The sequence below is a fragment of the Artibeus jamaicensis genome, unplaced genomic scaffold, assembly GCF_021234435.1.
Source record: "Artibeus jamaicensis isolate MK-2021 breed Jamaican fruit bat unplaced genomic scaffold, CSHL_Jam_final scaffold_2693, whole genome shotgun sequence".
Lineage (NCBI taxonomy): Eukaryota > Metazoa > Chordata > Mammalia > Chiroptera > Phyllostomidae > Artibeus > Artibeus jamaicensis.
The window spans coordinates 399,054-415,975 of NW_026522033.1; the positions used below are offsets into that span (position 1 = coordinate 399,054).

Sequence of the window (16,922 nt, forward strand, 5' to 3'; positions counted from 1 at the left end):
CTCATGTGTCCTCACCTGTACCCATGTCCCTGCTGGGGACCATGTTCCCAAACTGAGCTCCCTCACCCCCGATGCACAGCAGCTACTGGGGTGTCCAGGGGACATTCCCTGCCACCTTCGCCCTGCTCTGTCTTGCTGGTAAATTTAGAAAAAACAAATCCGATGAGTTAACTTCCCAGCTGAAACTCTCCGCTGGTTGAACTGAGGTCTCTTATCAGATCGCTTATCAATGTATTTCCTCTGCTTGTGTCTAGCCACATCCCGCCCTGCTCTGTCTCACTCCCTTATCACCAGACAACTGGGTTTCTTTCAGTCTCTCAAACAGGCTGCACCCACGCTGCACTCAGGACTGTCTCACACCCTGACTTCTCTGCCTCCAGCACCCCGGCCCCCCGATTGCTCAGCTGAACAGCTCCCTGGGTGTTCATGGCATCTCTGCTCAGACTTCGCTCGCCCAGATGGGGAAGGGTTTCCTTGTTATGCTCTCTCCTTATGCCTGAGGGTAGTCACCACAGGTCTGTCTGGCCTCAAGGCCTTTCTCAGAAATCTGCTTATCCCCCACATCCCTGCCTATAATAGAGAACATCTCTGTAGCTGATTTCTCTCTCTCATAATGAAGCAGTTTTCTGTGGAGTTTGGCAAGAGATAGTGTGGCGGCCCGTGTGTCACCAGGGATGCAGGCTCTCTTTGTTCTGTTCCACAACCTTAGTTCAGGGCCACCAGCACAAAAGTTGCCTCTTGATGCAAGGTGGCTGCCAGGGCTCCAGCCATTGCATTGTTTGCAAAGAAAGGCAGAAGTGGAAAAAGGTCCTCCAGGCTTAATTGCCACCTGGCGAGATAACTCAATGAGAATGTCACCATTAGGGTGACATTCTTTTATCTCATTGTCACAGAAGTGGTCACACAGCTACACAGAACCAACCCTGAAGCTGCCAGGTGTTGTGTTTTGTTCCACGAGGCACTGAGTCTGGTTACAAAGTGATGCTCTGGTTCGAATGAAGTTGGGGAGTGCAGATGCAGTGGAGGCAACACCAGTCTCTGCCTCATTGTCCTCCTGTCCTCATAGGGAAGGAAAAGCTATTTCCTCATCATGGACCCTGAGATCTGCTCTGCTTCCTCACAGTCTTAATCCAGTCTAGGCCAATATTTGTGACTCTCCGGGAACGGCCTGCAGCTGTCGTGTGCCGGGGCGCTGGGACTAAGTTCTGCAGCCTGGTGAAGAAGGACGAAAGATATGTGCACAGGAAACTGAGAACCATGTCTCAACCCGGCTCACAGGGGACAGAGGCCAGATTCCGCACCCCTGCCGTGAGTGAAGACACTGCCAGATGTTATATCTGCCTCCATCGCAAAGGGTCCATGTGGGTTGTGTTCCGTAAGCCCCTGAAGGTGACGCTTCAGGACATCTCCACCCTGTCCTCAGGTTTGCCCCGTCTTTGGACCCTGTCCCCTGCTGTGTCCTCTGTCCCATCTCCCTGCCCTCCTGCTGGTGCCCAGCCCTGTGGCTCCCCTGCCCCCTGCACTCCTGTCCCTTGTCCTTCACACTCAGCTCAGGGCCCTGAAGCCCTGGACCCATCTGGACACCATGATGGCCTGGACACTGAGCACCAGGGGGGGGCTCAGAGCTGTCCCCGCAGGGCTGGGTGGGAGCAGGCTTCCAGAGACCGGGTGGGGAGAGACCTCCTTCAAGGAGACAGGTGTCATTTCCTTCAGGATGGTGTTAAACTCTCTTTTTTGCTGGGCCCGGCTCAGCGCCCTTGTGGTGCGGTTGCCCCTCCAGCTGGGCACAGCCAGTGCAGATCCATGGACTCCTGGAGAAGGACTGGACACTGCTTTGTGGGACCTTCTGGATGAGGCAGCCCCTGGCTTGGGGTGGTCAGAACCTGAGACATCCTGGAGTCAGTGTCCCCCAAGGGCGATGAGAGTGAGGGAGGAGAGGTGGAATTCTTCCTTTAAAACAGTATTTTTTTTAAATTTGTTTCTTTTCCCTTTGTTCTGCTGTGGCTCAGACACCCCATGGGTCAGTGCGCATGACCAGGGGTGGCCCCCATCTTCCAGGCCTGGGGAGTGTCCACCGAGTTTATCTTGACCATGTGACCACTCACTGCCTAGGGGATTGGAGGTGGGACAGTGGCCCTGATAGGTGGGGTCAGAGTCCAGAACCTAAGACCCAGTGGCCAGGTGAGGTGACTCCCCCCCACCCACCCTGTTTCTCTCTGCGCCAGGGTCCCACTGCTTTGTGCTCATGTGTGGAGAGTGACAGGACATTCTGAGCAGTGTCCTGCCCCTCAGACAAGTAGACACAGAGAATTCCATTCTGCTGTGCTCACAGGTCCTTGTCCCCTCTCTGGGGAGGTCAGAGGGTGTCCTCTGTACTGAGAGGGGCAGAGAAAGAGGCCGAGTGTGGATACTGTGGGAGCTGCAGGGCCAGGCTGAGAGGGAAGGGCCGAGGAGGGACCCGGGCACAGGGCTTCTCCTGCCCCCTCACAGGAGTCACTAGAGACCTCAGCCCCCTCTCCCCTCATCCAGAGCCCCTCCTGGGCTGAGGAGTGGAGATTTCAGCCTGGGGGTGCCCTCCTTGGGGCTATGCTGGGGAGTGGGCAGTAGACTGGCAGTGGGGAGGGGTCCTGCTTCTCTCCTGGGGGGTGGACCCTCTGCAGGCAGGGACACTTTGCATCCTCTAGAGTCAGAGGCCTGTTCAGCCTGGGGGGTGTGAGATCCGGGAGGGGAGACTCACCCTGGGTCCCTGAGCAAGTCTGAGTTTGCACTGGGCCCTGCACTGGGTGCTGTGGTGACTGGTAGTGAAGCCTGGGGGTGGGGACCCAGGGGCCTGGAGGTGGGGAGGCCAGGGGCTGGGTGCTCCCAGGGAAGGGAGGGTCTGTGCAGGAGACAAACAGTGGTGCTTTCTCAGTCCCAGGAACAGCCTCTGAAGTCACCCCTCCACCCACAGAAGTCACTCTGGTACCCACTGAAGTCCCCCTGGTACCCACAGGACCAGTCTCCCAGACAGGTAAGGCACCAGGGGAGAGTCCCCAGGAGGAGTGCTCCAAGAGACAAGTCCTGCCCAATGGAGAAGGAGCTCCTCTCTTGTAGGTCCTGGGCTTGGCTGGCTCTTGTCCACCTGTCAGTGACCCCCTGTCCTCTGCTTCCAGCCCCCGCCTCTCAGAATTACACGGTGGAGAACTGTGTCCGCACTGGGCTGGCCAGCGTGGTCTTGCTGAGCCTTGTGGCGATTCTGGCCAAGGCTGGGCACAGTCAGCGCAGGTGCCCTCAAGGACCACAGTGAGGGAGACAAGAGAGCTCCCGCCAGAAAGACTGCATCCCAGGACCCAGGAGACTCCCCCTTTAGGGCCAGAAGGCTCACACAGGAGTCCAGGGGACCCAGAGCCATCCCGCTGTGCCCAAAGAGAATGCTCACAGCGATGACACTGGTCTGAGGCTTCCAGTGGATGTGACCCTGGATCTACCCCTTTCCCTGCGTCTCCCCCCTCTCCAGGTCCTAAGACAGGCCCCAGGGCCCTCCACCCTCTGCTGCCCTCTTCCTTCTCCTCCTTCTCCTGCCCCGTGTCAGAGGCTCCAGGCTCGCAGCTCTGGCCATTTCCTCCGGGTCCACACCTGTCCCTGTGTGGCGGTCTCAGTGTCTGGGGTCTTCCTCCCGTGACATCCACACTGGGATTTTCCTGCTTCAGCTGCATTTCCCCCAAGGCCCTCCTGCTCCCTCTCACCCACGTTCCCACCCCGGGCAACACCAATAAACAGATGTGATTACTTGTTGGGCAGGAAGTGAGACCACACATTTGCTGTGTCTGCACACAGGGGCGAGTCTCAGCCCAGGGTGTGTGATTCCTTGAATGTTTTCTGAGGGCAGTGGCTCTGACCACAGACCCCGGGTTCCCTGCAGGACACTGGGGAATGTGGGCAGTGTGGTCACACCACCCCAAATCTGCAGGTTCACTCCCTGGGTTCTTCCCCAGGACAGAGCCCATGGTCTGAACCTTCTATTTCTTGGAGGTGCTGGGTGGCTGGGGCTCGGGAACATGGCGCCCTGGGCAGGTGGCGCTGAGACCCAGGATCATAACCCACAGGGGCCTTGGTGTCCGGAGGGGAAGGCGCACTCCCAGAGCCCGATGCTCTTCTCCACAAGCAGCAGTGACCACAGGGCTGGGTGACCCCCTGGGCTGAGCTCCAGGTCTGGGGAGAGCAGCAGGTCTGTGCTCTTGGAGGGGCTGAGCCCCATCCCATCCAGGAAGACACAACAGCCAGCATCTCAGACACCTCCTCTGTCTCCATCTGAGCTCACCTGGCTGAGCCAGGACAATGAGGACGTCGCTTCCCAATGACCCCAGCTCTGCCTGGGAGGCTGCCTGGTGCTGTGGCCCAGCAGCCCCTCCCTGGCCTGTGACCCTGAGAATCTCAGGTCTCTCCCTCCAGCTCCTGATTCTGTCCTGTCTCCTCCTCATGGGACTGGGTTCTCCCCTGAGGTCATCATGATATGACTCCTCATGTGAGGGGCAGAGGCTAGGAGTCCCCCTTCTCTCCACACAGTGCCTGTGATCTGTGCCTTAATGGACCCAGGGTCACTTATCAGCCTCCAGATGGAAATGAAGCCACCAGCCCAGACCCATCTGGTTCTTTGTTAACTTTACTTTCCCAGAAGCCACGCCCACCAACCTTTGGACAACGTGACTCATTCATTAGTTCATCTGCTTCTATAGCCTTAGGGGCTTTTAATTTAGGAACTACCAGAGCCAGCTTGGCGGCAGGTGTGTGCAGAGCGCAGCCCAGGGTCACAGGACACAGAGGGGCACAGAGACAGGGCCATCGTGACTGAGCAGGTGGCCACCTGCCCTGGAGAGCATGTGGGGGGCAGAGTGAGTGTCCTTCCAGTGTGACACTCTCCTCTCTGTGCCCCACCCCAGTAATAACACGAAGGTCTCAAGAGAGTTGTATGGTTCGCCTTCTGCATGTGGGAAACCAAAGCGTTTGTATAAGTGTGTTGCTGGGGACTGTCAGCCTGTGAGGACCAGAAGAGAAGCCAATAAGTTTCCCTGTTATGCTTTTATATATTTCTCTCTGTATCTAAGACTCTATCTATGTAACGATCTATGTATCTAAGTGTCTATTTATCTATGGAACTATCAGTACATTTAGCTAAGTGTCTATTTAACTGTATGTATCTATGTGTCTAAGTAGCTATGTATCTGTTTTATATGTTAGTATCTATCTAACTACATATCTATGTATCTGTCTGTGTAACAATGTAGGTATCTAAATATTTACATACCTCTGTAACTATCTCTGCATCTTTCCTAATGTCTGTTCAACTCTCTACGTATCTACTTGTCTAGGTATCTAAGTGTCTACATACCCATGTCTGTTAGTATGTATCTAAGTGTCCATGTAGCCATCTGTGTAACCATCAATCTATGTATCTATTTTTCTATCTGTGTATGTCACTGTATGTTACACACACATCCATCTACATATCTATGTATCTCACTTTATAATTTTCAGTTTAACTATGCAACTATATATATATATCAATGTATCTGAGTGCCTATGTATGTAACTACCTATCCAACTATCTTTCTGTTTATCTATCTCTTATCCATCTCTGAGTACATCTGATAAACTAATACTATCAGTGTTTCATCTGGATAAGGGTTTAGCCTGGTTATCCTGTAAAATATCTCACTAATACCTCACTTTTTGGAAATCAGAGACTCTCTGGACCCAAACGGGAAGCCAGAGTCGAGACTGGGAGCACCCACCTCCCTTCCTGGGAGACCATGGAAAGTGGCCCCTCTGACGTGGCCCCTGCACACTTCCTGACCTGCAGGGCCCTGTCCTCCTCCCCACAGGACACGGACAGAGCAGTCAGTGAAAGGCTGGCCACTTCCCCTCCTCCCACCACCTTCCTGGGCCCCAGTGAGTTGGGACGCAAAGGCAGGACCACAGGAACCAAAGGGTGGTCCAGGCCCCACCTCAGTCCAGCCTCTAGTCCGGGACCTGTTTGGCACTAAAGGGAGAGTCAGTCATACAGGCCCTGCCCACTCTGGGCCATCTGTGCCTGAGCCTCCAGGGGAGGGACTGGGTCCCCTAACCTGTTCTGACCCTGGGAAGGGACAGGTCCCATAGAGAAAGGCCATGGAATGTCTGGGTGGGAGGTGCCCGGGAACCTGTCTGGACAGAAGCTGCCTACTGAGAATCATGCCAATGAGGGTGCTTTGGAGAATATGGTGACAATGAAGTCTTTCCCTGCAGCACACTGACCTTGACCTCCATTTAAAGAAATAAAACAGTGGGCATTTTTTCTCCCTGGGGCTTCCCTTGCAGTGCTCTCTCTGGGTCATGTGATCCAGTCACAGGAGAGCGAGTCATTTCTACACAATCCCCAATCCCTTCCACGCCAAGGGCATCTCTGACAGGAGTCCTGTGGGTTCTGGGAGGGACCGAACCCCAGTTACACCCGATGAATGTCCTTCTTAAGTTTCTCCGGGTGCCTGCAAACACCCCCCGGGGACGTCTACACTTCTCAGAGAGCCACAAAATACAAAACCGGACCCCTGGTTCTTGCCCACTCACACCTGACTTCTCTCTCACCACTGCAGGAGAGAGAAACACTGTCTTCACTGATTCCCCTTATCTCACCCTGGTCTCACCACCCCTCAGATTTCACTTCCTGCGTCCTTCAATGCGCCCACACCCGCGCTGAGGGCCATCCTTCCAACCTCAGCTCTCCCCACCACAGCAGCCCTCGGGGGCCTCAGGGGCTTATCCCAGCCACATCCACCCTCTTCTCTGCAAGTGCACTTAGCAAAAAACAAGTCCGATGACTTTGCTGTTCACCAGAAACCCTCCGCTGGTTGAGTTGAGGTCGTATCAGATCGCTTATCAATGTTATTTCCTCTGCTGGTGTCTAGCCACTTCCTGCCCTGCTCTGTCTCACTCCCTCATTGCTAGACATGCTGGGGTGTTTTTTTTTTTTGTTCAGTTTTTTTTTTCAGTCTCTCAAACGAGCTGCACCCACGCTGCACTCAGTGCTGTCTCACACACTGGCTTCACCTCCTCCAGCCCCCCGGCCCCCCTGATCTGCTCAGCTGAGCAGCTCCCTATGTGTTCATGGCATCTCTGCTCAGAGTTCTGTGGCCCAGATGGGGAAGGGTCTCTGTTGGGAATCGCTCTGCCTGGTTTCAGGAATTGTAACTACCCCCCCGTGGCTAAGGATGAATGAGTGACGTCCGGAATGCGAGCCACAGTGGGGACAAGAGCTTGTCTCTGGTAGCGAACACTGCCTCAGTTTACTCCCCCTGCCCCCAAAGCATGGTTAACGTCGATGAGGGGTAAGTCTCCTCACAGGGAGGGGCAACCTAAGCCAGACATGATCACTTGGGAGGGCATCATGGAAGGACTCGGGGGGCTGCGACAAAGAGGGAGCAATGGACCCTGCCCCCCGCCCCCGCTATGTGACATAACCTGAGTCCCCTTGTCCTCTGGGAGAAGTGCTTCCTGTGCTCTAATCCCCTTAAGCCTGAAAACCTCATGGGGAGAGGTGCAGCTCCTTGCCTTGCTAGAGCGGTATCTGGGGAGAAATCTGGCATAAGAAAGAATTCCAAAAAATCCTGTGAAACCTGCTTTGCTAAGTGTTTTCATTCATATGTTAAGGGTCCAAGCAGGAAATGAGTATGTCTCCCTCAAGTTTCTGCAAAACCCCCTTCCTGACAGACACTGATTCAGACAAAGCCCGCAGATTTCTTTGAAATGTCATCTACTGTTTGATCCTTGCCTCCCTGTATTCCTGTGTATTACAACCCAATAAAAGCCCCTGGAGGAAGGGGCTCCTGGCCTTTTTTTCCTGAGAAACTGGCCACCTCTCCACCCCGAGCAGATCAGGCCTTGGTAGTGTTTACTTTCATCCGTGGCGGACGGGGGGACTTGAGGGCAAAGTCGCCCCCACAGGCCTCCTTGATACGTTCTCTCCTTATGCCTCTGGGTAGTCACCACAGGTCTGCCAGGCCTCAGCTTCTTTCTCCTCACTGCAGTTTAACATCCAGCATCCTTGCATATAACAGAGAGCATCTTAGAAGCTGATTTCTCTCTCACACACAGAGATGCGGTTTTTTTTTTGTGGAGTTTAATGAGTGAGAGCACTGTCACCAGGGATGCAGGCTCCCTCATTATGCTCCACAACTTTAGTTTCTGGTCACCAGCACTAAGTTTGCCTCTTGAATCCATATGGCTGCTGGGGCTCCGGCCATTGCATGCATTTGCAGTCTAAATGGCAAAGAAAGGCAGAAGTGGAAAAGGGTCCTCCTGGCTTCATTGCCACCCCGCAAGATGCCTTCGTGGGATTCTCACCATCAGGATCTTTTCCATCTTATTTTCACAGATGTGACCGAGAGGCTGCCTAGCATTACTTCTGGGGTTACCAGGTGCTGGGTTGTCTTTCATGAGGCACTGTGCCCAACTAAAAGTGATGTTCTGATTCAAATGAGGATGGAGAGTACAGATGTTGTGGAGGCGACAGTAACACAAAGACTTATTTCCGTCCTGTCCTGACAGGGAAGGAAAGGCTATTTCCTCATAATAGACTCGGAGATCCTGCTCTGCTTCCTCCCAGGGGCCCTTCCCAAGCCCTGCATTAGGGCCGAGCCGAGGTCTGTGGTCCACAGGGACTACTTCTGACCGTTCGGAAGCTCCTGAAGCTTCAGAAGCTGCTTCTGACCCTGTGCCAGGGCCCAGCTTGGGCTGACGTCGTCCATCTGCTAATGAAGGACGTCGGGTCTGCAAGCAGTGACCAGGAAATCACGTCTCCCATGGTTCACAGGGACAGAGGCCAGATTTGGCATCTGCACAGTGAGTGAAAAGAGTGCAGGTGTTATTTCTGCCTCGATCCCAAGACTTGGGCTGGTCTGATGGCCCTGAGCCCCTGGAGCCAGCTGTGTCCTCTGTCCCAGGCTCCCTGCCCTCCCGCTGACCCCCCGCTGACCCCCAAGCCCAGTGGCTCCCCTCCCCCTCTGCACTCCTGTCCCTCGGCCTTCACACTGGGCTCAGGGCCCTGGACACTGACCCCCAGCATGGGGTGGCCTGGGAGCTGTCCCTGCAGGGCTGGGTGGGGAGCGGACTTCCAGACACCAGGTGGGGACAGATCCCCTTCAAGGGGACATGTGTCATTTTCTTCAGGGTGGCGTTAAAGTGTCCTGTGTCCTGGGCCAGACTCTGTAGGGCCCCAGGCCATGTGTGGTCCATGGGGTTCCAGACCAGGACTGGACAGTGGTTTGGGGGACTTTGGGGGTGAGGCTGCCAGGGCCAGGTGCTGTCAGAGCCTGAGACATGCAGGAGTCAGGGTCCGACAAAGACCGTGAGAGTGAAGTGTGGGCGGGAATTCTTCCTTTAAAATCGGGTGTTTTCTGTCTCTTTCCTCTTTATCCTGCTGTGACTCAGATCCCCTGGGTCACTGCGTGACCAGAGGTGGCCCCCGCATTCCAGGCCCGGGAAGGTGTCCACACAGTTTATTCTGACCCTGTGACCCCTCACTTCCCTGGAAACCGTGGGTGGCACAGGGGCCCCGATGGGGACGGCCAACCCCCAGCACTCCCCTGAGATCCATGCTAAGTTACATCAGGTAACTCAGTGGCATTGATGCAGGGAAATCACTGGCTTTGCAAGTGGTGCTGAGTCAGAATTCTCAGAATAAATGTTGGAAGTCGTGTGTTGTAAATGTCTTCATTTCCCAAGAATCGCACACTGACGTGTCTCGGTGGCAGAGGGGTGCTGTGTGCTGTAACGGGGTCTTGGAGGGGAAGAAGGGAAGGCACAGAAGTGTCAGCAGTGACACGAGCGCAGCCCTTGGTGAGACCAGGGTGTCCCGTTCGGGAGCTGAGGCTGTGGGCAGAGCCGCCCTGCTGTCCGTCCAGGGACCCAGGAGGAGGCGAGGGGAGCCTCACTCAGCCTCAGCGCCCAGGAGGCTGGGCGCCTTCCTCAGCCCCAACCTGGGGAAGATCAGAGACCTACTTACACAGAGTGGAGAGAAAACCAACCACCCGTTGTCTGGGTGGTTGCTGTTTGAATTGTGGTGGGGAGCCCAGCCCCCCACATCCTGTGCACTTGAAACTTTGGACTGGCCCCTGCTTCGGGTGCGGCTGAGGCATTTTCATTCCCCACTTTCATCGTCTGTGTGTCTCAGCGAGTCCGGAGAAGGAAGGGAGGGGAAGATGGTGATGGGAAATCCTCTTCTGGACACACAACCTCCCACAGCCCAGGGCTGCAGGTGGGAACCCGTGGGCAGCTGAGCTTCTCCCCAGCCCAAGTCCGGGCCAGGCTGCCGGGCCAGGCTGCCAAGGCTGACAGTCCAGACAACACCGTGACGTTCCTGAGAGCCTCGGCTTCAGGTGAAGGTGGATCAAGGTCAGGAGGTCTTCCTGCCAAGTTCCATCGAGGTCTGAGGATCTGGACGCAAGCCGGTGAGTCCACCTGCAATCCTGGGCTGCCTTCCGGGCTGCACACCAAGGTCCTCCCAGCAGGAGGAGTGAAGGGGCTGAGGAGCAGGAGAATGTGGGTGCCTTGGGAAGGGCTGTGCATCTGGGTCTCCTGGGAACACCAAGAAGCAGAGACCCCTGGGCATTCTAGGATCAGGCTCTGTCCTGCAGACCCCATGGCAGACACTCCCATTTGGGCTGAGCCAGCTGGGCACACTCAGAAACAGGGGGGTGGTGGGGATCTGAGCAGCTGCTCTGTGTGTGAGGACGAGACCCTGGGCTGCAAGGTGCAGCAGGGGCCAGAATCCAGCTCGAGAAGCTGGGTCTGTCCGCAGGGGCCATGACCCCATCCCAGCCCCAGGAGGAGGACTGGGCCGCACAGGGGCCCTGCCTGCGTGCTTTAGGGATATTCCAAGTATTCTGATGCAGACTCGCCTTTGTTAAAAGTCAAGATAGAGCTGACAGGGAACTCTGTGTAAGGTGAAGGTATACAATGTAATGATTTGTGGCATTTACATGCAGTATAATTGCCACTGTAGCTGCGAGGCTCACAAACACCTCCCCAGCCCTGCTTCTGCCCTTCCTCCCAGCACCCAGCTGGGGGCCCCACGTGCCCTCCCTCCCCCAGAACAGCTCCCGCAGACTCTCTCCTGTAAGGCGTTTAAAGGGGCTCCATCCCTTTAGGGTTTTGCATTTGCTGATGGGGCAGCCCGCCCTGTCCTGTTACCAGGGCCACGACAGGGGCGGGACGGGGGCGGGGAGATGGGAAGGAAGGTGGTGTTAAGGGCGCATGTTTACTGCACTGACTCCCTTGCTGGAATTTAACTTGCAGCTGAACATTAAATGCCTGGAGGGGGGGTCTCAGGCTTCCTATTTTTAATGTGAAGACACATTGGTGTGAAATGGTGCAACGCTTTGTGCAAGAACAGCGGACTCGTGTATGGAGCTGGAACTGAAATTTATGTCAGCTGGTTGCGCAAATCCTTGCCTCTCTGCCTTGTGGCGGGGATTAAAGCGAGGTCCACACCCAGGGGATCCTCTGGACGTGAATTCATCCTCATCAGAGCCTGGGGGGAGGAAATAGTTTTGGAAGCCAAGGGACCCTCCTCCCCCGTGTCATTGGCGGGGGGAAAGAACTATGAAGAGCTCTGCCCCTTTGCACGAGGCCACTGAGGTAGCAACTTCCAGACGGCTCCCAGACAGTACTTCTTGACCACCGTGGCAGCTGCAGATTCCGTCCTCCACACTCCAGCTCCAGGACGGTGACAGCTGTGGGGCTGGGCATGAGTCCCATCCCATTCTCCTCCTGGTCCTTGGTGAGACCCGGACTGGAGGGACAGCCTCTCGGGACAGAGCAGTGGAAGCTTTTGGACGCATCTTCCTCCCTTTTGAGTCCTGGTCTTTTCTTACTGGCTTCCATCACTTAGAATAAAGTTTCCAGACGTCATTCATGTTGTAGAAGATGTAAGTACTGTATTTCTTTTTCTTGCTGAGTAACATTTCATGGCATGGCTGCAACACATTTTATTTGTCCATTCATGAGTTTTACCCATTATTTTAAGAGATAATAGGTTTTCCCCACTTTGAAATATGTATCTGTGTACTCATTTATATGTAGGCAAGGTAGAATGAAGAAATAACCCCCAAAATAACCCAGAAGTAATTTCTTCATAAAAATATTTGTTTTCTGCTAGAACTGGAATGCTTTTAGTGACTTGGGTGATAATTAGAGGTGGAACAAACATTTCAATTCTGATTAAATATGATGTATTTGTATACACATATTTATTTTTGTATTAATAAATCTACAAATACACATACATTGTAAATGAATTATGTGACTAACATAACCAACCCCTTGTGTGCAATTGTGGGAAGTCATTGGTTTGTTTTTGGTATATTTACATATGGATAATTGAGAAATTTTTTTTAGGCAAAATAGGAGAAAATACTTCTTATGAACCAAAACCTACTAAAAAATAACTAAATATTATTTTATTAGAATTGGATTGATATGCTCATGCGTAAAACATATTTTTGAATATAGGAATTGAGTTGGTCACATTTATCTTAAGATCAATATAAAGTTTTTATATGTGCTGTCTTTATTTTATTTTTAAATATATATTATTGATTATACTATTACAGTTGTCCCATTTTTTTCTCCCCTCCACCCCGTAACCCCTTCCAACCATCATCCCCCCACCTTAGTTCCTGTTCGTGGATCATACATGTAAGTTTTTGGCTTCTCCATTTCCCATACTATTCTTAACCTCCCTCCGTTTATTTTGTACCTACCATTTATGCTTCTTATTCCCTGTACCTTTCCCCCCGTTCTCTTCCCTCTACTTCCCACTGATAACTTTCCATGGGAATCTCCCTTTCTGTGATTCTGTTCCTGTTCTAGTTGTTTGCTTAGTTTGTTTTTGTTTTTAGATTTTGTTGTTGATAGTTGTGAGTTTGTTGTCATTTTACTGTTCATATTATTTATCTTCTTTTTTAGTTAAGTCCCCTAACATATAATAAGAACTTGGTGATGATGAACTCCTTTAACTTGACCTTATTGGGAAGCGCTTTATCTGCCCTTCCATTCTAAATGACAGTTTTGCTGGATAGAGCAATCTTGGTTGTAGGTCTTTGGATTTCATGACTTGGAATACCTCTTACCAGCCCCTTCATGCCTGTAAGGTCTCTTTTGAGAAATCCACTGACAGTCTGATGGGATCTCCTTTGTAGGTGACTGTCCCCTTATCTCTTGCTCCTTCTAGAATTGTCTCTTTCATTTTAATCTTGGCTAATGTAATTATGATGTGCTTTGGTGGTGTGTTGTTCTTTGGGTCCAACTTCTGTGGGACTCTGAGATTTCTGGACTTCCTAGAAGTCTATTTCCTTTGCCAGATTGGGGAAGTTCTCCTTCATTATGTTTTTAAATAAGTTTTCAATTTCTTGCTCTTCCTCTTCTCCTTCTGGCACCCCTATGATCTGGATGTTGGGATGTTTAAACTTGTGTCAGAGTTTCCTCAGCCTCTCCTAATTTTTTTGAATTCTTGTTTCTTCATTCTGTTCTGCTTGAATGTTTATTTCCTCCTTCTTGTCCAAACCATTGATTTGAGTCTCAGTTTCCTTCCCATTACCATTGGTTCCCTGTACCTTCTCCTTTATTTCACTTTTCACAGCCTTCACTTTTTTCTCTACTTTATGACCATACTCAACCATTTCTGTAAGCATCCTGGTTACCAGTGTTTTGAACTCTGCATCTGAATAGGTTGGCTATCTCTTCAACGCTCAGTCATATTTTTTTCTGGAGCTTTGATCTGTTCTTTCATTTGGGCCATATATTTTGTCTTGGTGCCCCTGTTATGCAGTAAGGGATGAAGCGTTAGGTATCCGCCAGGGTGGGGCAACCCACATTGCATTGTGACACTGTATTGAGGGAGGGGTCTGAGAGGGAACAGTGCTGGTTGCTCACTTCCCCATGGACTTTCAGTCCTTTCCTCCATGACCCACAAGCAAATTGGGCCCTTCTGGTGCTGATTCTCAGGCAGATGGTTTTGTGTATGTTCTAGAGTTCTCCAACGAACTCTCCTGTGAGGCTAGGAATTTATCCTGCTGCCTCAACCCCCACCATTTTTTTAAGTCAGAGATTTTGAGGCTTTATTTCCCAAGGCTGTAACCCTGGGCTGTGTGGTCTGTCTTGCTCCCCAGTTGTTCCTCCTGGTTTACCCACATGCAAATGTGGGACTGCTCACCCCACCAGCCACCGCCTTGCCATAAGTCCTCTCCACCCCAGCTGTCCATCTCCATCCCTCCACTGGTCTGGAAGAATATTTCTTCTTTAGCTCCTTGGTTGTAGGACTTCCATAAGGTTCAATTTTCTAGCCGTTCTGGTTATTTTTTGTTTGTTTGTTTGTTTTTAAACTTGTTATTGTCCTTCTCTTAGTGGTGCAAGGAGACACAGTGTGTCTTCCTATGCCTCCATCTTGACGAGAAGTCTGTATGTGCTATCTTTAAACTATGTTGATAACATTAGAAAAAGTCGTAGAATGTAAGTTATGTCCATTCCTCATATCATACAGGAAAATAAATTATGAGTATGAAAAATCATAGCATGGGGCATAGGTGGAGAGGCCGTGCTTTCTCACACAACCAAGTTTAGAGACAATTAAATAATAGCAACAGAAAACACAGCCAGAACACAGAAAATTGAACTTTTCGGAAGTCTGATAACAACAAATTCTTCAGCCTGACCGGTAAGAGGGGCAAAACCGGCAGCTGGCAGGGCAGGGTAGCACAGGAAAACTTGGTCAGATGGACTCAGGCACTCGGAATCCAGGCACAGGGTTGGACCTGGTGGGCAACTCAGCAAGCAATCGCGGGGAAACAGCAAGGGAGCAGGGCTGCGGGTTAACTGTGGTCGCTCATTCGTGTGTGGATAGACAAGCAAGGGAGTGGGCGATTGGACGAGAGCCAGCAGGTCCCATCGGCAAGAGGTGGCGGAGCGCACCGCCATTTCCCCGCTCTAACCCCGCCTCCACATACAGCGTCATAATCCAGCGACCTAAGTGGCCCTGCCTCGGTGAACAACCTAACGCTCTGCTCATCACCCAGATGCGAGAAACGGCAGAGGTGGCCGCCATTTCCCCACTCTGACCCCGCCTCCACATACAGAGTCACAACCCAGCGACCTGGGAGTCCAAGGCTCCGCTCCTCATACTTAACGGGCACAAACAGACCAAAAATGGCTCAAGAAGATCTCAAAGCCCCAGAGCCCATAAATCTAAGCGATGAAGAAATAGCAAAACTCTCAGACGCACAGTTTAAAACACTGGTGATCAGGAGCCTCACAGAACTGGTTGATTATAGCCACAAATTAGACAAACATATGAAGGTGAAACTAATTGAAATGAATGGAATTGCACAGGAAACCAATAGTAATGAAAAGGAAACTGGGACTCAAATCAATAGAGTGGACCAGAAGAAAGCAAATAATGGCCAAACAGAAAAGAGTCAAGAAGCAAGAATTCAAAAAAATGACAAGAGATTTAGGAACCTCCAGGACATCTTTAAATGCTCCAACATCCGAATTATAGGGGTACCAGAAGGGGGAAAGGCACAGCCACCAGTGAAAAACTTATTTGAATAAATAATAAAGGAGAATTTCCCCAATCTGGCAAAGGAAATAGACTTCCAGGAAATCCAGGAAGCTCAGAGTCCCAAAGAAGTTGAACCCAAGAAGAAACACACCAAGGCACATCATAATTACATTAGCCAAAATTAAAATGAAGGAGAGAATCCTAGAAGCAGCAAGAGCTAAGGGGACAGTCACCTATAAAGGAGTCCCCATCAGACTGTCAGCGGATTTCTCAAAAGAGACCTTACAGGCAAGAAGGGGCTGGAAAGAGGTATTCCAAGTCATGAAATCCAAAGACCTACATCCAAGATTGCTCTATCCAGCAAAGCTTTCATTTAGAATGGAAGGACAGATAAAGTGCTTCTCAGATAAGATCAAATTCAAGGAGTTCATCATCACCAAGCCCTTATTATATGAAATGTTAAAGGAACTTATCTAAGAAAAAGAAGTTAAAAAAACATGAACAGTGAAAGGACAGCAAACTCACAGTTATTAACAACCACACCTAAAACGAAGGCAAACTAGGAGGACAGCTAGATCAGGAGTGGAAACATAGAAATGAAGATCTCAAGGAGGGTTAGCAACAGGGGAGTGGGAGGAGGAGAAGGGGGGAGAAGGTACAGAGAATAAGTAGCATAGACAGTAGGTAGAAAATAGATGGGGGGAGGGCAAGAATAGTATGGGAAATATAGAATCTAAAGAACTTGAGACACATGGTCATAAACTAAAGGGGGGGTAATGGTGGTGATGGGGGGGTAGGGTGGAGGGGAATGAAGGGGGGGAATAGAACAACTGTAACAGCATAATCAATAAAAAATAAATTTAGAAAAAGAAAAATCATAGCATGAAAATTAAATTCATTTTTTCTAACTTAGTATATTGAGGAAATTAACCCTTTTCACAATTAACCCTTTTATTATATATATATATACACAAACATATAGAGATTAACTTATATTATATATATTATATTATATTATATTATATTATATTATATTATACAGGAGTGGGCAAAAGTAGGTTTGCCATTGTAAGTATGCAAAACACAGAGTTTATTCTTTTATTATTACTTATTAATCGACATTGTATTATTTATTACAAACAAACGTAAACCTACTTTTGCCAACCCCTGTATTATATTATATGTAATATGTATATTCTCTCTATGTTTTCCAAATTGGGTTAGGGGCTTATTTTTTCTTGAAAAGGCTACTGTATTTTTTTTTTACCGGGGTGGCATTGGTTCACATGACCATACACGTTTCAGCAAACTCAAATTTACTGAGAATTCAGTATCATGTTTAGAAAGCCGT

At 50.8% G+C, this 16,922-nt stretch overlaps 1 protein-coding gene across 1 annotated transcript in view; it reads left to right on the forward strand.

Moving 5' to 3' along the window:
* Positions 1–16,922, forward strand: part of LOC119054613 (uncharacterized) — a 43,060-nt gene that overhangs the window by 19,119 nt on the left and 7,019 nt on the right. Inside the window, 3 exon segments of the mRNA XM_053656742.1 lie at positions 1,124–1,423; positions 2,993–3,010; positions 3,153–3,254. Of these exon segments, the coding sequence (XP_053512717.1) occupies positions 1,124–1,423; positions 2,993–3,010; positions 3,153–3,254 (420 nt within the window).